At 41.9% G+C, this 23,475-nt stretch overlaps 1 protein-coding gene across 1 annotated transcript in view; it reads right to left on the reverse strand.

The window, feature by feature from the left end:
* LOC109899831 (transmembrane protein 150A) overlaps nucleotides 1-21,623 on the reverse strand; it is a 76,838-nt gene extending 55,215 nt beyond the window's left edge. The window contains exons 1-4 of the mRNA XM_020495407.2: nucleotides 21,289-21,623; nucleotides 20,708-20,973; nucleotides 4,836-4,883; nucleotides 2,668-2,754 (exon numbers count right to left, since the gene is read on the reverse strand). Of these exons, the coding sequence (XP_020350996.1) occupies nucleotides 2,668-2,754; nucleotides 4,836-4,883; nucleotides 20,708-20,868 (296 nt within the window). The 5' untranslated portion in view covers nucleotides 20,869-20,973; nucleotides 21,289-21,623. The remainder of the gene's footprint in view (nucleotides 1-2,667; nucleotides 2,755-4,835; nucleotides 4,884-20,707; nucleotides 20,974-21,288) is intronic.
* Between the last annotated feature and the right edge of the window lie 1,852 nt (nucleotides 21,624-23,475).

The following is a 23,475-nucleotide window of genomic DNA, read 5'->3' on the forward strand; positions in this document are numbered from 1 at the left end:
ACAGTTGCCGCTTGCTATAGACCACCTTCTGCCCCCAGCTGTGCCCTGGACACCATATGTGGATTTATTGCCCCCAATCTTTCCTCAGAGCTCACGCTGTTAGGTGATCTAAACTGGGACAGGCTTACCACCCCAGCCATCCTACAATCTAAACTTGATGCCCTCAATCTCACACAAATTATCAATGAACCTACCAGGTACAACCTCAAATCTGTAAACACGGGCACCCTCATAGATATCATCCTAACCAACCTGCCCTCCAAATACACCTCTGCTGTCTTCAACCAGGATCTCAGCGATCACTGTCTCATTGCCTGCATCCGTAACGGGTCTCCGGTCAAACGACCACCCCTCATCACTGTCAAACGCTCCCTAAAACACTTCAGCGAGCAGGCCTTTCTAATCGACCTGGTCCGGGTATCCTGGAAGGAAATTGAGCTCATTCCGTCAGTAGAGGATGCCTGGTTATTCTTGAAAAGTGCCTTCCTCACCATCTTAAATAAGCATGCCCCATTCAAAAAATGTAGAACCAGGAACAGATATAACCCCTGGTTCACTCCAGACCTGACTGCCCTTGACCAGCACAAAAACATCCTGTGGCATACTGCATTAGCATCGAATAGCCCACGCGATATGTACGTTTTCAGGGAAGTCCATGGAGAATAAGAGCACCTCCTCCCAGCTGCCCTATGCTCTGAGGCTAGGAAACACTGTCACCACCGATAAATCTGCAATAATTGAGAATTTCAACAAGCATTTTTCTACGGCTGGCCATGCTTTCCACCTGGTTACCCCTACCCGGGTCAACAGCCCTGCACCCCCCACAGCAACTTGCCTAAGCATCCCCCACTTCTAATTCAGATAGCTTATATTCTGAAAGAGCTGCAAAATCTGGACCCCTACAAATCAGCTGTGCTAGACAATCTGGACCCTCTCTTTCTAAAATGATCCACCAAAATTGTTGCAACCCCTATTACTAGCCTGTTCAACCTCTTTCGTATCGTCTGAGATCCCCAAAGATTGGATAGCTGCCGCGGTCATCCCTCTCTTCAAGATTGAAGACCCAAACTGCTACATACCTATATCTATCCTACCCTGCCTTTCTAAGGTCTTCAAAAGCCAAATTAACAAACAGATTACCGACCATTTCGAATCTCACCGTACCTTCTGGTACGGCAATCTGGTTTCCGAGCTGGTCATGAGTGCACCTCAGCCACGCTCAAGGTCCTAAACGATGTCATAACCGCCATCGAAAAGAGACAGATGTGCCGCTTCACAGTATTATCACTCCAGTGTTTAATTGCTGTATTGTAACTATTTTGCCACTATGGCCTATTTATTGCCTTACCTCCGTTATCCTACCTCATTTGCACACACTGTATAGAATTTTCTATTGTATTATTGACTGTATGTTTGTTTATTCCATGTGTAACTCTGTTGTTGTTTGTGTTTCACTGCTTTGCTTCATCTTGGCCAGGTCGCAGTTGTAAATGAGAACTTGTTGTCAACTAGCCTACTTGGTTAAAAAATATATATATATTATTTCACCTTTAAATACAATTTTCATTTCGTCCTCTGTTGCTTATTATGACAGAAAGGACTGGAGATGGAGGACTGGAGACTAGACAGTCAGTCTCTTAAGCAGTTTGCTATGTTGATGGAGATAATCCGGGAACCTCCGCGGTTAGAGTGAATGCCTTCTCTTTTAAAGAGTGTTGGTTGCTCCCACAGCGAGTTAAAATTTTCACAAAAAGAGAAATTCCTGTCTTTGCAAAGTTTCTTCAGAAACTCGTTTAGGGCAGCGATACAGCTGTAACTGCTATAGCATGGCAGGAGGCCAGAGATGATTATTCTCTTTCCTGTGGCAACAAGGGTGTTCAAGAGAATGATGTAGTAGAGATAGAAGGGGAGTATTTTCCTGTGTGCATGGTCAGTCTGTCTGAATGGAGACAAATAGAGCTTAGAGTTTGTGTGCTGTGACCATCCCAAACGGCAACCTATTTACCATTTAGTGCACTACATTTGACCAAAGGTGGTGCATTATTTGGGGGCCCCCGAGTGGCGCAGAGGCCTGAGGCAATGCATCTCAGTTCTAGAGGCTTCACTACAGACCCTGGTTCAATCCCGGGCTCACAACCAGCCGTGATCGGGAGTCAGCGCACAATTGTCCAGGTTAGGGACTTGCCTAGTTAAATAAAGATTAAATTAAAATACATATATAGGGAATAGGGTGCCATTTGATATGAGCACTTGTTTTACTTTTTCTAAATTCACTGAGCGATTTATTTTGTATTTTTTTATTTAACTAGGCAAGTCAGTTAAGAACAAATTCTTATTTACAATGACCTGCCACAAAACCCACATCATGACAAGAGACAACACTACATAAAGAGAGACCTAAGACAACAACATAGCATGGCAGCAACACAACATGACAACAACATCGTATCAGCACAGCATGGAAGCAGCACAACATGGAGGCAGCACAACATGGAAGCAGCACAACATGGAGGCAGCACAGCATGGAGGCAGCACAGCATGGAGGCAGCACAGCATGGAGGCAGCACAACATGGAGAAAGCACAGCATGGAGGCAGCACAGCATGGAGGCAGCACAACATGGCGGCAGCACAACATGACAAGTGAGTAAGTGAGTGATTAGACTAACCTGATGAGAGGAACATTGTCCAGAGTACAGCACAAAGTTGGTCCACTCTGTAGATAAAGCTCCTCCTCACATGACTGGTTATACAGCCTAGAAAAATAAAATGCACACACACACAGGAGGGGGAATGTTTTGATGAGTACATCGTTTTAAAAATCATGTCAGGCCTTGTAATTGTAACACAGTCTAGTGTGTAATAGCAGACTATGTTTCTCTATTGCAATAGTCGTGTTATGGAAATACTAGTCTGGAAGTGACGTTACATGGAAGACAGTTTTGACAACCCCACACACACCCAGTATGGTGGAAGACTTTGGGAGTGAGTCAAAGACAGTTAAACATCATCACTACGGACAGTATGTCACAGTGCACACACATTGTCACACACACACACATTACACACATTACACACATTACACACATTACACACGTGTGGTTTTCACATCACCCAGAAATACTCTGGTGAACCACAGCTACTCCCACGCCATATAAACCCACACACACAGAGGAATGCACCTCCCTCTGTGTGGTACAGTTTGAATTCTCACAAGACCAGCAACATTATACTGGTGTGTTTGACCTGAGGTAAATATTAGCATCAATGTTGTATATTATTGGTTCTACCACCACAGAGTGAGACAATACAATGGTACTTGGAATGTTATTCCACCTGCTCTCAATAAAGTTGTCATTCATGTTTTTCTAGCATTCCCTTTAGACATACTGTATGCTGTAGGTCAGTGTCTGCACCTACTAGCCCCAGAAACAGGTGTGGTGTCACATTATAGGGACAATGGCCGTGAGTGCTATAGAGTTTCTATTTGTAGCCTAAACATTAACTAGCCTAAACAGGGTTTGCCCTGGATCAAAAAGGGGCTTAGGTGGTGTAGGGGCAGGGGGCGTATTATTAAAAAACATATCCTGTAGCTCCATGATCTTTTCTGCATACTTTATATCTGGTTTTAATTGTTTGAGTTTACACTGAAAGTGTTTTTCCATCCCAAAAATGTGTTTCTAAAATTAAATAAAAAGATCTATATCTGTTTTTTTACATAGGCAGCCCGGGGAAAAAAAATGCTTAGGTGGCCCATTCAAGGATTTCAATTTTAAGGGGACAGGGGGATACCTAGTCAGTTGTACGACTGAATGCGTTCAACTGAAATGTGTGTTCTGCATTTAACCCAACCACTCTGATTCAGAGAGGTGCGTGCGGAGGGCTGCCTTTATCGGCAGCCACGTCTCTGGCGCCCAGGGAACAGTGGGTTAACTGTTGCTAAAATGCTGTCAGTTCCAGTTTAATAACTGGTTATAACTTTAGCTGGTTAACATAGCCAATCAGAGCTACAGTAGGCCTTTATGCAAACAAGCCATTTGCCACAAGGGCTTGTCATCATTCACTTTGAACTTGACTGTGTGTTTACAGGCAGTTGCAACAGCGCAAATTTAGAACATTAGAAATGGATTACTGCAAATATGTAAATACCACAGGGGTCCTCTTACATTTGGGAACTTTTACTATGAATTTTTTTTTTTTTTGCCTATGTTAACTGACACCGGTCACATTCAGCGGGTGTTACGAGTTCTTAAATTCACCAGTTATTCTGAGCTCTGGCACACCAAATGACATCTTTAGCTGTGTAGCCACTGAAAAACTGAGGGAAAAAAGTCAGCCACTCACCCACTCCTCCGATGACATGACATCCTCCTAGCTAGCTATATAGCTAACGTTAGGCTCTGTTTTTAGCTTGCTATATAAATAGATATGCTAGCCGATTAGCCACGTTATGACTGACTTGTGATCATTGCCCCTGGTAGTTTGATTGTATTGACATTCCCAGCCTTAGTTACATTCATCAGTTTTTGTCCAAAATATTGAGTCATTGAAACTGATTTACAACCTGATAGCAATCTTTTTTGGACTACCAAGAAATGTATTGGTGAATTATATTAATCATGCATTGAACTGCATCCGTCAATTCTTCCAACAATTCCTTACTGTATGTCATGGAATGTTGAGTCAAATATAACCCATTTTTAAAACCTCTTATAATGTTGGTTTTATAACATCATTATATTTTTGACTGATATGATTGTCTGTTTCATATCTGCAAAGTAGTTCAAAGGCTGTCAGTTACACTTTAACACGAATAGGGTATGATTCAGCTACGTACCAGTTATCCACAGGGCAGACATGCTGGTTGTACAAGGCCATTGCGTACCTGTGACGAAGAAAAGAGTTAGCCTATACATCAGATAGACAACATGGATCAGGTAAAGGGCACATGGTTAGGGTTAAAACACATCAGGCAGGATGCAACACACCTGACTCAACTCATCAACTAACCATGGTCTTAAATCTGGACCACACAACTGGAACTTGAACATTTGATTACTTGAAGCATTGCACTTATTAATACCCACTCATTCATATTCAAATATGCAATGTGATTTTGTAGGGGTGTAATCACACATGTAGGTATGGGTACCTCGGTTCGGTCCACACTGTGAACCTAAATGAATACATAAAAAATACAAAATAAAAACACTAGGGCTTTAGGCTATGCTGCATTGTAGGCCTATACCTCTTGAGTAAATCTGAACTGAAAACTTTTCAGGCTATTCCGTTAAAACCACTAGAGTCTATGTGCACGTTACAATCAAAATTAAAATCTTAATTGGCGCATTTCAAACTGTCCTTTTGTGAGGCGCAGGCGGGAACTTGTTATGCAAGTGGTGGGGTCGATCAACCAGAATGAGGATCTTCCATCATTGTTTAAATATCCAGTTTGGTAATGTTTTGGCTTCCCAGTCGAATACAACGGCGACGGACAGAGTTGTGGATAAAACGTTAACAGTATGTCGCCACACTCAACGAGAAAAGCCTATGCAATTGCCAACGCCTCAAATATGTTGACAAATGTACGTGGACGTCACCCCAGTATACCGGAGCAAGACCGAAACGCAAAGAAACAACATCATCGCCGCTGCATTCAAGCAGCCCTTGGCAGCTGATTCTGACCGGGCCAAATAAATTACTAGAGCGATAGGTAGGCTGTGTTCATGTTTTTTTTTACAGTCTTTGGTTTATAGACGGATATGCGCCCATTCTCTGTAGTTGAGAATAGGGGGCTTCAGCACCATTAGGAACTTCCCTCTTGCACCTGTAACGGATGTGAAACGCTAGCTTAGTTAGCGGTGGTGCGCGCTAAATAGTGTTTCAATCGGTGACCTCACTTGCTCTGAGACCTTGAAGTAGTAGTTCCCCTTGCTCTGCAAGGGTCGAGGCTTTTGTGGAGCGATGGGTAACGATGCTTCGTGGGTGACTGTTGTTGATGTGTGCAGAGGGTCCCTGGTTCGCACCCGGGTATGAGCGAGGGGACGGTCTAAAGTTAAACTGTTTACACACCCATTCGGCAAACACAGGTAGCACTTACACTTCAATAATTCCCAAGGTGAATGGCTATGCCTGCTACGCTATGAAACCACACACTATTGCAGAGACTTACCGGTCTCAATTTATATAGTTTTCACCATGTGGGGAGTACAGATACTCACATCAATACCTTTTTCAGATAACATTGTTAAACAAATCATTCATACTATTGCTAGCAATCAAGAGGAAATTGACTAAACAATTCAAACTCCCCAGATTATGCTCGCCAAATTGACGTTAGCTGAGGGCCGAGATGCCCATGCATTGACTTTTGTTCGCTATATATGTCAGCGGATGCTATTCACGATGACGTATTTTTCTGTCTCACGATTCCCAAGCATGAAATGACACAGGGGATTTTCAGTGTGCTGTGTGGCTAGAATGACGAAAAACAGATTCCATCTATAGCAGGACGGCGGGCAGGCCTCTGCACTCTAGTTATGAATGCGTCTCCCTCTGCCATACAGATGCATTGTATGATACAATGAGAGCAACTAGCAGCAAAAGAGCTGAGCGCAGATCTCTGAGATATACTGCAGCAGGTAACTTCCATTGTACACTTTGAACACATCGACAGTGATTTCGCGCAAAATAGTATGCAACAAAAGTTTCACATTCACAATTTCTGTCAAGCCGTCTACGCATACAGTTCGATAAATCCAACGTATGCACCACACCAAGCGCACTGCAACTGCCTCTGAAACGCAATGCTGCAAGGCAACACAGTGTTTCATTGGAAATGAATGTAATTCTGGTATACCAAAATACAATAACGCTATCGGTGTGTTCGAAGTGTAAACTACATCCACTGCGCGCAAGCCTGTTCGCAAAACTAAGTGGAGATATGGGATCAGCGCAAGACAGTGTTCTATTTCATACCGAGGCTTGGTGGTTTCGCGGGGGGAGTGTTGGAAAGCTTTTTCCGCATTGAAAGCAGAACTGTTGTCATTTACAACGGATGTAAAAAATACTTGATTTACTTTTTTTGTAATGAAAAGAAAATGTGTCTCCTTGCCTATGTAACAGACATATTTGGGGGAAATACAAAAACATTCTATAGATAAGTGACCAAAACAGTGGATTCAGAGGAAGTCATTCTTATTGGAGTCTTTCAAAAGGAAACCATGCCCCCTTCCCTCAGCTGTGAATGTTACTAACAGAAAACAGCATCAGTAAGAGTCCCACACGACTGATGCTGCTTACCTCAAACACTTGGAAAATCACTTTGGGACCTACTTCCCAATCCATTTGACTGTGTTCCTGGATTGACATGCCGGTAAGTGAAATTAAACAGCTATTCAAGCTGTCATGTGACCAAATGTATTCACGGTTCACTACGGGGAATATCCTGCTGCCTCCCACTGAGCATGAATGCCGCGTTCAAAACAACTACCAACACAGAACTGGGAAATCTACGACTTCCGACTTTGTGCGTTCAAGACAACTGGGAAAATCAGAAAAAAATTAGCTTCGACTGGGATTAAAAACAAATATCGTGTGACAGCACTCTATGACAGCAGAGATGAGGTGCGCACTGTCGACCACGCCCCTGACTTTGAGAAGTTCCAATCAGATTTAATTAACAACATTTTTTTAGAGAGAGAACTTGTCAAATCGGTCCAATTCGACCAGAACACAGCAGGAGGGTTAACACAGGGAACAAAATTGTATTTGCCTACATGAGATTAATTTTCCTACATTTTTATGTGCACAAATATCATATCAATGCCAAGCGTTGGTTGGAGTGATGTAAAGCTCACCGCCATTGAAGCAGTGGAAACGCATTCTCTGGAGTGATGAATCACGCTTCACCATCTGGCAGTCCGACGGATGAATCTGTGTTTCACAGGTGACAGGAAAACGCTACCTGCCCCAATGCATAGTGCCAACTGTAAAGTTAGGTGGAGGAGGAATAATGGTCTGGGGCTGTTTTTCATGGTTCGGCCTAGGCCCCATAGTTCCAGTGAAGGGAAATCTTAACGCTACAGAATACAATGACATTCTAGACAATTCTGTGCTTCCAACTGTGTGGCAACAGTTTGGGGAAGGCCCTTTCCTGTTTCAGTATAACAATGCCCCTACGCACAAAGTGAAGTTCATAAAATAAATGTTTTGTCGAGATTGGTGTGGAAGAACTTGACTGGCCTGCACAGAGCTCTGACAACCTCATCGAAAACCTTGGGGATGAATTGGAACGCCGACTGCGAGCCAGACCTAATCGGCCAACATCAGTGCCTGACCTCACTAATGCTCGTGGCTGAATGGATGCCAGTCCCGATAGCAATGTTCCATCATCTACTGTAGGTATTCCCAAACTTGGGTACTTGCAATTCGGTCGGTGGTACCCCAAATAAAAATGTAATTCACATTTAAAAATATATATATTATTATTATTATCCACATTTTCAAACAGTCCATTTCTATTTTCCAACAGGGCTATACATTTTCGTGATGTTTTCTTCTCGCCTGAGTAGTCTCATTTCACTGCCAAAAATAAAATGAAACCATCTAGTGTTCAGCGAAATAACAACACAATGTCAAATACATGCAGCCCAGTCAAATAATTAACATCCAATCACATTAACCTTTAATCTCTTGCAGGAATTCCACTTACGGTCAGTATGTAGCTGCTGCTCATTCCAATTGCCCGAAAATAGATAAATGGTTTAATAAAGTAAGACCCGTGCAGTTGTAGTACTGCTACTACCAGCAGTACTACACCTGCACCTGTCGAAGACACAAGTTGTTCTGCTTCCACAAGCACTTCCAATGCTAGCATCAGTAATTCTACATTTGTTGTTAGCCCAGCTAGCATGGACACTGACAGGTGTGAATCTGATGCAGCCGAAGAGCTACTGCCCCCTTACCTGGGAAAGCACTGAACAACAGACAAGGACGTTGGACCATCAGAGGCGCAAATATGATAACTACATTGATTTGGGGTTCACTTATATTAGGAGTAGTGCCTTTCCTCAGCTACAGTGTGTTATATGTGCAAAAGTACTACCTCACAACTCGATGAAACCTTCAGTCTTGCGCAGACATTTGCAAACAAAACATGCCAATGTGAAAAATAAGCCACAGGTTTTTTTTTAGCAAGAATTAAGATGATTTCGAGTAGTAAGTCATGTATTAAAGCAACAGATACCATTAATAAGAAGGGGCTGGAAGAGTCTTATATGGTGAGCTACGGAGTGGTTAGGACAGGCAAGCCCCATACTATGGTGGAGGACTTCATTATTCCTGCTGCTGTGGATATGGCTGGGACAATGCTGGGAGAAAAGGCCCCCCCCCAAAAAACTGTACAGACAATGACTTCAAACAACTGTTTCATGACGCATCAGTGACATTGCAGATGTTTTGAAACAATTACTGCTTCGCATACAAGCCAGTGAATTCTATGCGTTACAGCTGGATGAGTCAACAGATGTGGCGGCCAGGCCCAGCTCCTGGTATATGTCCGTTACGTTTATAGGGGGAGTCAATTAAAGAAGACATCCTCTTCTGCAAACCACTGGAAACCAGTACAACAGGAGAGGATATTTTTAATGTACTGGACAGCTTTGTGACATCAAATGGACTTGTGGTCAAGATGTGTTGGTATCTGTGCTGATGGCGCAAAAGCCATTACAGGGAGACATAGTGGAGTGGTAACGCACATGTAAGCAGTTGCTCCCGACGCCATGGTCTTTACTGACCATAATTTGCACTTGTCTGACTGCTTGCATGATTACGAGTTTCTCCCACGACTGGCCTATCTGGGTGTTGTTTTTTCTCGCCTGAATGATCTGAATCTAGGATTACAGGGACTCTCCGCAACTATATTCAATGTGCGGGACAAAATTGAGGCTATGATCAAGAAGTTGGAGCTCTTCTCGGTCTGCATTAACAAGGACAACACACAGGTATTTTCATCATTGTATGTTTTTTTGTGTGCAAATGAACTCAAGCTTACAGACCGTGTCAAATGTGATATAACGAAGCACCTGAGTGAATTGGGGGATCAATTACGCAGTTACTTTCCCAAAACAGATGACACAAACTGGATTCGTTATCCCTTTCATGCCCTGCCTCCAGTCCACTTACCGATATCTGAACAAGAGAGCCTCATCGAAATTGCAACAAGCGGTTCTGTGAAAATATAATTTCATCAGAAGCCACTGCCAGATTTCTGGATTGGGCTGCGCTCAGAGTATCCTGCCTTGGCAAATCATGCTGTTAAGACACTGATTCCCTTTGCAACCCCGTACCTATATGAGAGTGGATTCTTGGCCCTCACTTGTATGATAACTAAATACAGGCACAGACTGTGTGTGGAAAAAGACAGACTCTCCAATACAACATTGCAGAGTTATGTGCATCCTTTCAAGCACACCCTTCTCATTAATCAAAAATGGTGAATAACTCACCACAGGTTAACAAACAAGGTTTTATATGTAAGATGGCTATAAAAGAGCAAAATTATTGATTATTATAATTTGTGCCCTGGTCCTATAAGAGCAATTTGTCACTTCCCCCGATCCGGGTTGTGACAAAAACTCACATTAATTAAACATAAGAATGAGTGTATCGTATAGTGTGTGTGTGGCAGGCTTACAATGATGGCAAAAAATTACATTTGAGAGTGTGCTGACCCTGGTGCTAGAGGGGGACACAGCTGGAGGTTGAATGTTTGAAGGGGTACGGGACTATAAAAAGTTTGGGAGCTACTGATGTAGTGGAAAGCCTTCCCAAAAGAGTGGAGGCTGTTATAGCAGCAAAGGGGGGGACCAACATCATATTAATACCCATGATTTTGGAATGAGATGTTCGACGAGCAGGTGTCCACATGTAGTAGTCATGTAGTTTAAAAGGGGCATTAAAGCAGAAAATGAAAGCTCTTACAATATTCGATAATGACATTTCTCTAAAAACAGGCTATAGGCTACATGTGCACCACCAAGTCAGAACAGTAGGCTAAGCTCTGAGGGGGATGAGGGACCAAATTCTCAGTGAGGCCCATGGGCTACTAACAGCTTACTACACAACATACTGTACACTTAGTAATAATTTCTTAGCTACAGTATATATATATATATATCCATCCTAGAACTTGAAAAAAAAAAAAAGTCAAATAATGACATCATTGACCTTCAGGTCGGAATGTCATAGCTCTAGAAATTGGCCCGAGTTCCTGACTTGGAATTCCGAGTTGGATGACCGTTCAAAACACTTTCACAGTCTGAGCTTGTTTCCCCCCCCCACCCCGCCCCCCGAGTTCCCAGTTGCCTTGAACGCAGAAGAAGTCATGCTGGATTGACAGCATGGCCAATGTATTCAACCTCTTCTGTCCCTTGGTGTTGCGTGTTAATGTTCATCTTTTTAAGTTTGGAGTTTTTTTCATTCTTAAACCCAGACTTGGACCACACACCCTCTCCACCGACTAGCAGGCAGGGGAAGCAAAATAATGATTGCTTTGCAACGCTTGCAGTTAGCCACTCATTCCTTCCAAACCACTCATTTTTGAATTTGCGATTTGTTATGTAATGTTTATGTCCAATGGCCGATGAGCACCGATACGTTTTAGCTATAATTTCTCTTCATAAATCAAATTTTATTGATCACATACTAGAGGTCGACCGATTAATCGGAATGGCCGATTTCAAGTTTTCATAACAATCGGAAATCGGTATTTTTGGACACCGATTTGGCCAATTTTTTCTTTTCTTACACCTTTATTTAATCTTTATTTAACTAGGCAAGTCCGTTAAGGATACATTCTTATTTTCAATGACGGCCTAGGAACGGTGGGTTAACTGCCTCGTTCAGGGGCAGAACGAAAGATTTTTACCTTGTCAGCGTAGGGGAATCAATCTTGCAACCTTAGTTAACTAGTCCAACGCTCTAACCACCTGCCTCTCATTGTGCAGTAAGCCAAGGTAAGTTGCTAGCTAGCGTTAAACTTATCTTATAAAAAACAAAATCAATCATAATCACTAGTTAACTACACATGGTTGATGATATTACTAGTTTATTTAGCTAAAAGAAATCCAGTTTAGCAGGCAATATTAACCAGGTGAAATTGTGTCACTTCTCTTGCGTTCATTGCACGCAGAGTCATGCAACAGTTTGGGCCGCCTAATTTGCCAGAATTTTACGTAATTATGACATAACATTGAAGGTTGTGCAATGTAACAGGAATATTTAGACTTATCGATGCCACCCGTTAGATAAAATACGTAACGGTTCCGTATTTCACTGAAAGAATAAACGTCTTGTTTTTGAGATGATAGTTTCCGGATTCGGCCATATTAACTGACCTTAGGCTCGTATTTCTGTGTGTTATTATGTTATAATTAAGTCTATGATTTGATAGAGCAGTCTGAATGAGCGATGGTAGGCACCAGCAGGCTCGTAAGCATTCATTCAAACAGCACTTTTGTGCTTTTGCCAGCAGTTGTTTATGACTTCAAGCCTATCAACTCCCGAGATTAGGCTTGAGTAAACTATGTGAAATGGCTGGCTAGTTAGCGGGGTGTGCGCTAATAGCGTTTCAAACGTCACTCGCTCTGAGACTTGGAGTGGTAGTTCCCCTTGCAAATAAATTCATTAAAAATCCTACAATGTGATTTTCTGGATTTTTTTCCCTCATTTTGTCTGTCATAGTTGAAGTGTACCTATGATAGAAATTACAGGCCTCTCATCATTTTAAGTGGGAGAACTTTCACAATTGGTGGCTGACTAAATACTTTTTTGCCCCACTGTATACACACACCTGTTCTGAAAGGCCCCAGAGTCTGCATCACTAAGCAAGGGGCACCACCAAGCAAGCGGCGCCATGAAGACCAAGGAGCTCACCAAACAGGTCAGGGACAAAGTTGTGGAGAAGTACAGATCAGGGTTGGGTTATAAAAAAATAACAGAAACTTTGAACATCCAACAGAGCACCACAAACTTGCCAAGAGAGGGCCCCCAACCAAAACTCATGGACCAGGCAAGGAGGGCATTCATCAGAGGCAACAAAGAGACCAAAGATAACCCTGAAGGAGCTGCTAAACTCCACAGCGGAGATTGGAGTATCTGTCCATAGGGCCACTTTAAGCCGTACACTCCAAAGAGCTGGGCTTTACGGAGAGTGACCAGAAAAAAGCTATTGCTTAAAGAAAAAAAAAAGAAAATACGTTTGGTGTTCGCCAAAAGGCATGTGGGAGACTCCCCAAATATATGAAAGAAGGTACTCTGGTCAGATGAAACTAAAAGCTTCTCTCTCCGGATGAGAGCTGTTTGACTAAGGGGTCTGGCAGCAGCCTCATTCTCAGTCACGCGCTTTCACATGAGTGGTATCTCTCGTTCCATTGCTTTTCTACAGACAATATAATTATCCGGTTGGAACATTATTGAACATTTATGATAAAAACATCCTAAAGATTGATTCTATAATTAGTTTGACATGTTTCTGCGACCTGTAATATAACTTTTTGAACTTTTCGTCCGACTGGGCCTGAACGCGCTTTTGGATTTGTTATCAAACGCCCTAACAAAAGAAGCTATTTGGACATAAATGGACATAAATGGACATTATCGAACAAATCAAACATTTATTGTGGAACTGGGATTCCTGGGAGTGCATTCTGATGAAGATCAAAGGTAAGTGAATATTTATAATGCTATTTATGACTAATGTTGACTGCGCAACATGGCGGATATTTCTTTTGGCTGTTTTGGGCTCTGAGCGCCGTACTCAGATTATGCTTTTTCCGTAAAGTTTTTAAAAAATCTGGCACAGCGGTTGCAGTAAGGAGAAGTGTATCTATAATTCCATGTATCTTCAGCAACATTTATAATGAGTATTTCTGTAAATTCATGTGGCTCTCTGCAATATCACTGCATGTTTTGGAACTACTGAACATAACACGCCAATGTAAAATAAGATTTTGGGATATAAATATGAACTTTACCGAACAAAACATACATGTATTGTGTAACATGAAGTCCTATGAGTGTAATCTGATGAAGATCAAAGGTTAGTGATTCATTTTATCTCTATTTGTGACTCCTCTCTTTGGTTGGAAAAATGGCTGGGTTTTTCTGTGAGTTGGTGGTGACCTAACATAATAATAATAAGTGTGGAGCTTTCGCTGTAAAGGATTTTTTAAATCAGACACTGTGGCTGGATTAACGAGAATTGTATCTTTAAAATTGTGCCTAATACTTGTGTTTGAGGAATTTGATTTATGAGATTTCTGTTGATTTGTATTTGGCGCCCTGCAATTTCATTGGGTGTTGGCGAGGGGTTCCGCCAGTCCTAGACAGGTTAAGTAAAAAATAGAAAATAAAAAATAAAATAATTAAAACAGCAGCAGTAAAATAACAATAGTGAGGCTATATGCAGGGGGTACCGGTACATAGTCAATCTTTTCAGTCTCCTGAGGGGGAATAGGTTTTGTCGTGCCCTCTCCACGACTGTCTTAGTGTGTTTAGATCACGATAGTTTGTTGGTGATAAGGACACCAAGGAACTTGAAGCTCTCAACCTGCTTCACTACAGCCCCGTCAATGAGAATGGGGGTGTGCTCGGTCCTCCTTTTCCTGTAGTCCACAATAATTTCCTTTGTCTTGAGCACGATGAGGGAGAGGTTGTTGTCCTGGCACCACACAGCCAGGTCTCGGACCTCCTCCCTATAGGCGGTCTCATCGTTGTCGGTGATCAGGCCTGGCCATGCAGTCATGAGTGAACAAGGAGTACAGGAGGGGACTGAGCACGCACACCGACACCAACATAACATCAAAAACTGGGAGCATCATGACACACAGTCTCAGACACACAGATCACCTGAGACCAAAAACTAAATTACATTTGGTAAACACACACTCCACCATTTGCCTCTGAAACCACAGCAACCATGAATAATCATCATAAAGAGAGAGAGAGGTAAGCGATGGGGAGGAAGAAAGAGGGGGAGATAAGAGAGAGAGAGGGTTAAAAGTGAAAGAGGGGGATAAAAGGAGAGGGAGAAAGAAAAAGAGAGACGCTAGTCTACGAGCCTCAAAACACCAAGTAACTGCTCCCAAAATACAAATCAGGTTGTGTATGCTGCCACACACACACACACACACACAAAGTGAAAATAGGACAGGTAGGTGTGAATGACAGACAAGACACAGGTAGTAATAGATTATTGAAAGTGTCCTCACCCTGCATGGGCCTCTCAGGGTTTCAAAAACATGGAGGACAGAGTTCGAGAAAAAAAAAAAAAAAAAAAGCAAGAGTTCTCCTGCAGAAACACAATCACCACATTCACTCAACCTGAACAGTCACGCCTCACTGAGCTGGGCTGGCTAACTGTTTTCAACCAGTTTTTCCCTTTTTCTCAAACCCGTTTTTGTGAACTCATGGAGTTCTTGAAGTTAAAATAACACCAAGTGTGGTTTGGTTATAGACAATTTCTCGAAATAAAGTGCTCTTTCTTTGCCTTGATACTAGCTATATGGGCTGTATATGGTGGCATGATAATAATAGATGTGCTTACATCCGTGGGCTGAGTTGTGGTGGTGTGTGTGTGTGTGGTTTGGCTATAATTGCATGACTGGGAGGCAGCAGAAGGGAAAGCCATGTTTTCCTATGGAAACTTCTAGAATCTGTACATTCTGGAACACTATAAAATAACACAATGTCATCCGAGACTGTAGCTTCGGTTTTGGGTACATGCATAAGCTAGTACTCTAGTCCAAGTCACATGTGGATTTTGGTAACAGTTTTTGGACAATAATATCAAAGTATGGACAACTATAAACTGAACAGAAATGTTGAGACTGTTGAATCTAAAAAGGTCTTACTGCAGAAATGCCTCATGACAAATGAAACGGAGATGAAATGTCAGAGTGCTGCTATCATTTGTTGTTCTGTAATCAAATCAACATCTAAGATTTCATTCACTGAAACAAAACAGAGAAGAGTTGAATGTCTGACTATCAGTACACATTAACTTACCTCAGGGTATCTCTAGGCTACATGTAAATTGTCAATATAATATTAGCATTTTCGGACACCTGTTTTCAGCATTTTGAAGAGCATGGAAAAAAGGACACTGTACTGAATAGACACAGCTCTTCAATAAAACAAATTTTATTTAAACATTAGTGAACTGAAAGGTCAATGGAAGAATCAATGTAAGAAGCTGGCTAGCTATGGGTGGACCATAAAGTCAAGTCATCGTCTAGCTCTGAGTAGCTCTTTCATGGTGTAGGGCTTACCGTGTGTGTGTGTTTGTTTGCGTGTTCCCATGTGAAAGCCCTGAATAAGCACTCTGACTACCCCGGCAGCCCAGTATTTACCCTACTTCCACCCAGCCACGGCAGTGGGAGGAGGGCCTTTACGTAACAAAGCGTGCCTTTTCAATTCCGCTGCCCAGGGAGAGGGACCATTGACTGCTCTGGAAGACAGAGCAGCCTTGTGAGGCCCACTGGACAAGAAGGAAATAGGTAGGGTTGGGCGGTATCCAGATGTTCATATAGTCCTTCTCTCATCCCGGGATTTACGGTATTACCGGCTTAGTATACAAGGGGGCGCCATGCACTGTCAACTGTGGGACCTTATACTGTATAGACAGGTGTGTGCCTTTCCAAATCATGTTCAATCAATTGAATTTACCACAGGTGGACTCCAATCAAGTTGTAGAAACATCTCAAGGATGATCAATGGAAACAGGACGCATCCGAGGTCAATTTCAAGTCAAGCTATCTGTTGTTGTTTTTTTTAAATAAATTTGCACATTTCTAAAAACCTGTTTTTACTTTGTCATTATGGGGTATTGTGTGTAGATAGATGAGGGACAAAATAATTTAATAAGGTATTTTTTTGGTTCAATTTTACACATTTGCAATAAAAAAAGTAAAACGTTTTTGTTTTGTTATTATGGGGTATTGTGTGTTGATTGATGAAGGATTTTTTTTTTTTTAAATAAATAAATAAAAATAATCCATTTTAAAATAAGCCTGTAACGTAACAAAATGTTGAAAAAGTCAAGGGGTCTAAATACTTCCCGAAGGTACTGTAGGTAGGAACTACCGAATGTCATTTCTGGTGAGTTTGGAAATTTACAAGAAAATGTGAAGTAGAGACATTGTGCAAATGAAGAAAGTTTTGGATGCATGTTTGTCTACAGGAACAACATTACTGGCTCTGGAGCAGCATGTGTACACGCTGTAGCTGTGTGGAGTCAGGAGTCGCTAGGGCAACAGGCCAGCTCGGAGAAGAGGGGGAAGGAGAAAATGAACCGAGAACAGAGGAAAAGAAAGAAACGCAAGGAAATCAAGATAGCAGTGGCAGCTGTACATATAACTAATCCAAAGGGCTTGACTTCTCAAACATGGCAGAAAGCGAACACAATATGATGCCTTGTCAATGTATTAATTCAGCCACTTACTTAGATAACTAGCAAGTTAAATTTACAGGTCGTGTTCATGCAGAATTCTGGGTTTTTCCACATGAAAACAGAAAGAAATAACTTATTGTGTTTCATAAACGCAGATCTAAAACGCTTCTTATTGTATTTCTGCTCAGCATCAGACTAATTTTGTGCGTCAGTTGGACTTCTCCACTATGATGAGAATTCCCAAACGGGCATTCTATCAGCAGACATCGCTCTGACTGATGGGTAGATACTTTTCTCCGGTACTTTTATTTTCTCTTTGTAGCCAGCCTACTTTTCTTGCTAAAATGCAAGATTAACTTTAAGCAAAACATTAGGAAATGTAGCTGGCTATATTTTTTCTATGATAAACAGTATAAATGATGGTCGTGCAAAAAATACCTTGCTTCTTCATTGTAAGCTTATTTACTCTGCCAGCCAAATAGCGTTGCACTTCTGTTGTCATCTGATGAAAATTAAGCTATTTTCTGCCGAATGTGTTGCAACCATTTATTTTCTGTGAAGGATAACTATAGTTGCACGTCCCTGATCACTCTACTGAAATAAATAAAAAGCACTTGACTTTCAATATAAAACATGACCCCTCTCAATACACAGCTGGACTCACCTGCTCCCCCTTTCTCCCGTTGTGCTATTTACAAACAAATAGGTGGCTGGCTCAACTGTTCTGGTGAACTATGGTAACATGCTGACCAGACCGCAGGCTCGCGTGCGTTCGCGCAAGTTGATTTTGTCCCCCCACATCAGATGCGATCAGGACACGCAGGTTGAAATATCAAAACAAACTCTGAACCAATTATATTAATTTGGGGACAGGTCGAAAAGCATTAAAAATGTATGGCAATTTCTCGCTAACTTGCTGTTGCTAGCTAATTTGTCCTGGGATATAAACATTGGGTTATTATTTTACCTGAAACGCACAAGATCCTCTGACAATTAATCTACAGATCAAACAGTCAACCGAGTTCAATTCTAGGAATCTCTCCTCCTTCAGGTTTCTTCTTCTTTGGACTTTATATGGCGGTTTGCAACCAACTTTAAGGTGCATTACCACAACCGACTGGACTAGAGTGTGGACCTCAGATCATCTTTCAATCACTCATGTGGGTATATGCTCCTAAAAACCAATGAGGAGATGGGAGAGGCAGGACGTCGAGCGTCACAAATAGAACCAAGTTCTAATTTAGCGCCTAGCTACACAGCCGTTCATTGACACGCGCGAGCAGTGTGGGTGAAATGAATTAACATTTATTTTTCAACACTCGCTCACGAGAGGTGTGGTCAGTATGTAAGCTTCATAATGCTAAATAATGTTACAGGTAAAATGAAGAACATAATCTGCTTTATCTACTAAGGTATTGCACAAGTTGACTGCAGATATTTACTTAAAAAGTAGCTACAAATACTAAAATGAATTGAAAAACATTTGTTTCAAAAATAGTTTCAACGGTATTGAGAGTATTGAAAACCCATCCAGTGGCTATGTCCAAATATCCCAGCATACGGTATACCGCCCAAGCCTAGAAATAGGTGAGAGGAAACTGGCAGCAACACAGCAGCCAACACCCCTTCCTCCCTATCCATCTTTCCTTCTCTCACTCTCCTTATTTGGGGAGGACAGGCTCACAGTAATGGCTGGAACAGAATAAATGGAATGTTAATCTAACTCATCAAACACATGTGTTTGATACCATTCCATTGACTCCATTCAGCCATTATTATGAGCCATCGTCCTCTCAGCAGCCTCCTGTGATACACTCGTATCCTGTGGACCGGTTCGTACATAAAACATTCTTCATTCAGGCTGCAAAGGCGTTGATTTTCTGGGGGAAAACGGCTGGAAATTTTTGGGAAAATATGCCTACTTTCTTTATGAAACACCATTTTACACCACCATGCTAGGGTGACTAATGCTAATTCCTGACCTTGTGTACAGCGTTCAGACCAAGGGTAAACAACAGAGTGCTGCAACCTGATTGTCTGAACGCAATAATCTAGAAATTGGCTTCCTATTTCGCAACAAAGCATCCTTCACTCATGCTGCCAAACATACCCTTGTAAAACTGACCATCCTACCAATCCTCGACTTTGGCGATGTCATTTACAAAATAGCCTCCAATACCCTACTCAACAAATTGGATGCAGTCTATCACAGTGCAATCCGTTTTATCACCAAAGCCCCATATACTACCCACCATTGCGACCTGTACGCTCTCGTTGGCTGGCCCTCGCTTCATACTCGTCGCCAAACCCACTGGCTCCATGTCATCTACAAGACCCTGCTAGGTAAAGTCCCCCCTTATCTCAGCTCGCTGGTCACCATAGCATCTCCCACCTGTAGCACACGCTCCAGCAGGTATATCTCTCTAGTCACCCCCAAAACCAATTCTTTCTTTGGCCGCCTCTCCTTCCAGTTCTCTGCTGCCAATGACTGGAACGAACTACAAAAATCTCTGAAACTGGAAACACTTATCTCCCTCACTAGCTTTAAGCACCAACTGTCAGAGCAGCTCACAGATTACTGCACCTGTACATAGCCCACCTATAATTTAGCCCAAACAACTACCTCTTTCCCAACTGTATTTAATTTTTATTTATTTATTTATTTTGCTCCTTTGCACCCCATTATTTTTTTTATTTCTACTTTGCACATTCTTCCATTGCAAAACTACCATTCCAGTATTTTACTTGCTATATTGTATTTACTTTGCCATCATGGCCTTTTTTGCCTTTACCTCCCTTCTCACCTCATTTGCTCACATTGTATATAGACTTGTTTATACTGCATTATTGACTGTATGTTTGTTTTTACTCCATGTGTAACTCTGTGTCGTTTTATCTGTCGAACTGCTTTGCTTTATCTTGGCCAGGTCGCAATTGTAAATGAGAACTTGTTCTCAACTTGCCTACCTGGTTAAATAAAGGTAAAATAAATCAAATAAATAAATACGCAACATCCGGGACTAGCATTTAGCCACTCTTAAATGGTGATGGAATAATGGTGTTTCATAAAGAAAGTATGCATATATTTTTATATCCACCATCTCCTCATTAAATATGGCTAAAATGCGAATGTTTTATGTAGTACCTGTCCACGGGGATAGGAGTGTATAGCTGGCAGTACAATGAAACTGCTCAATATCACCACCTGCCTGCCTTTGGGTTCAAGCCTAGATTAAAACAAAAACAGAGGCACTCACACAACCCAAATTCCAGTGATGGTCAAGGCAGGCAGACTGACAGGTAGTATCGCCCAAAAATACATGTCCACTCCCCGTCCTGTCCCTCCGCTTCGGGAATCGGTCTTCTTCTTTCTCCTCGTCCTTGGCCAAACTTGCACTCTCCTCTCATGAACTACCATTTAACTCAAGGTGACTGGCAGCTGCATCTCAGCCGATTTGTTCGTGATTTGGGCCCCAAGTTGGGTGCGAGGAAAGGGAGAGAGTAAAGCGGCGACGTGTCCCGTCTAGAAAGAGGAAAAATTGATAAATACTCAACATCATCGTGTTGTCACTATTGGCTATCATGATCAGGTCAGATCAGTTAGCTATTTTAGCCGCCTGGTTTATAGTGTAAACACCCCAGATGATCAGCTTTTTGACACTTTCGCAGCAAAATGGCAGAATTTGATGTGCAACATTTGCATAACTTCAGTTAGAGGTTTGATGCTGAATTCCCTAGATATCAACTCTAGCAAATTCTTACAGGAAATAAAGATAAGATACATTGTCAGTATATCACCTTTTCCCTTTTGGATTAGAATCAAGTTTTTCGCTCTCACCTTTTGTTTCTTCTTGCTCGTCTGAGCGCCTTCAGCTAGCTGCAACACCTCTGTCAAAAGACAATCCAATGATGGTCACCATTTAACGAGGCAAATCTCCGGTGTTTCTCACGAAAAACTAAGTTCAGTTAATTCAACGATGCAGTTGCAATAGTCCATCAAATCTTTGGGTAGTTTTAAGTCCTCCTTGTCCGTTTTTCTTCTTTGAATGGGACAATGTGTGTTTTTTTCAAAGGGCACAGACAGTGTATCGCGGTGTGGCAGGGTCAAAAAGCATCAAAGCGAGCAAGCCAGCTGTTGAGCTGGACTCCTCCCACAGACGCGAGATTAAGTGGATTCAATTTAACTCACCAATGTGCGCCGGTTGGAGTAGATGTGCAGAAAATGACTGGAAATCCAACGGCCATAAAGGACGAACTCCGGTCACGTGAACTAAATCAAGTGCAACTTGGGTTTTCTCGCGCCTCCAATGCGTTGACGTTCCAGCCTGCATTTTCTCTCTTGGGGAAAGTAATTAGGCATATTTGCTTTGTTTGTTCGTTGTTCCTAATATTTTACTCAATCATATTATTCTCATTACTCTTGGAATGACATTGTTGTTACTCAGTGTATTAACTATGCCTAAATCCCAATTACCCTGTAGGGCATGCATGCCTTGGGATAAATATTCTTGATACCATGGTGTGTCTCAATAGTCTGACCTCCTCTCATCATCTCCTTTCAGTCCAATATTTTGAAGGAAAGGAGACCTTCAGGTCAAACCAAATAGGTAGCAAGAAATAAGCATAGCATACTAGAAGTTGCACAGCTGTATCATGTACATTACATCTAAATCCATAGGGAATCAATTTTAACACCTTCATCCATCATCAATATGACTGGGTTGAAAACTAGCTCTCAGGAATCCAAGAGGCCATACCCATTCGAACCATTGACCACAGCATGGCCAATGTTTGCCTGGGGACCATATGGGTGAAGATTTTCTGGAACCCAACTTGCTGTTGCTAAAAATATGGAGATTTCTGTGCATGCGAGATCCACTAGCCTACGTCCTTTCAGCTGCTCCACTTGTACACAATACAATTTGAACAAACATAGTTATTTGTCTGTTGAAACAGTAGGCTATTGCAAACATAAGCATGACACAAACAAGTTGTCCAGCAATTTCATGTTATTTTTTCAGGCACTTATGCACTTATTTAGGCAAGCTACTGTATATCAAACAAGCAAGACACACATAGAAAAAACGCTCATTGTTTTTTCTGCAATGCAATTTGTAGACTGCGTCTTGCTTGTGCTACGGCAATATCCATTACGACAGACTTAGAAGGTTGTAGCCTTCATGTACACTGAGTGTACAAAACATTATGAACACCTGCTCTTTCCATGACATTGACTGACCAGGTGAATCCAGGTGAAAGCTATGATCCCTTATTGATCAGTGTCAATGAAGGAGAGGAGACAGGTTAAAGAAGGATTTTTAAGCCTTGAGACAATTGAGACATGGATTGTGTATGTGTGCCATTCAGAGGGTCAATGGGCAAGACAAAATATTTAAGTGCCTGGGTTTTTCATGCTCAACGCTGCTGGGTTTTTCATGCTCAACAGTTTCCTATGTGTATTAAGAATCGTCCACCACCCCCCATAGGATATCCAGCCAACTTCACACAGCTTTGGGAAGCATTGGAGTCAACATTGGCCAGCATCACTTTGGAATGCTTTTGACACCTTGTAGAGTCCATGCCCCAATGAATTGAGTATGTTCTGGGGGATACTTAGATTTGAGAAATATGTTTCCAGAGGGCGGGGTTGAAAATGCTGTATTCATAACTGGTTGTCTGCGTGGATGGTCCTATTAGAGTTCGCCAACTTGTAGTCCTAAAACCCGGAAATTAGTTATCGCTGGTTCGTTCAGCCATTCCTATTGGGAAAATGAATAGGGAAAGAATAGGTTAACACAGGCCTAGGAGATCTTATACAGTGCCTTGCGAAAGTATTCGGACCCCTTGAACTTTGCGACCTTTTGCCACATTTCAGGCTTCAAACATAAAGATATAAAACTGTATTTTTTTGTGAAGAATCAACAACAAGTGGGACACAATCATGAAGTGGAACGACATTTATTGGATATTTCAAACTTTTTTAACAAATCAAAAACTGAAAAATTGGGCGTGCAAAATTATTCAG

This window comes from Oncorhynchus kisutch, linkage group LG11 (assembly GCF_002021735.2).
Source record: "Oncorhynchus kisutch isolate 150728-3 linkage group LG11, Okis_V2, whole genome shotgun sequence".
NCBI classification, from domain to species: Eukaryota; Metazoa; Chordata; class Actinopteri; order Salmoniformes; family Salmonidae; genus Oncorhynchus; species Oncorhynchus kisutch.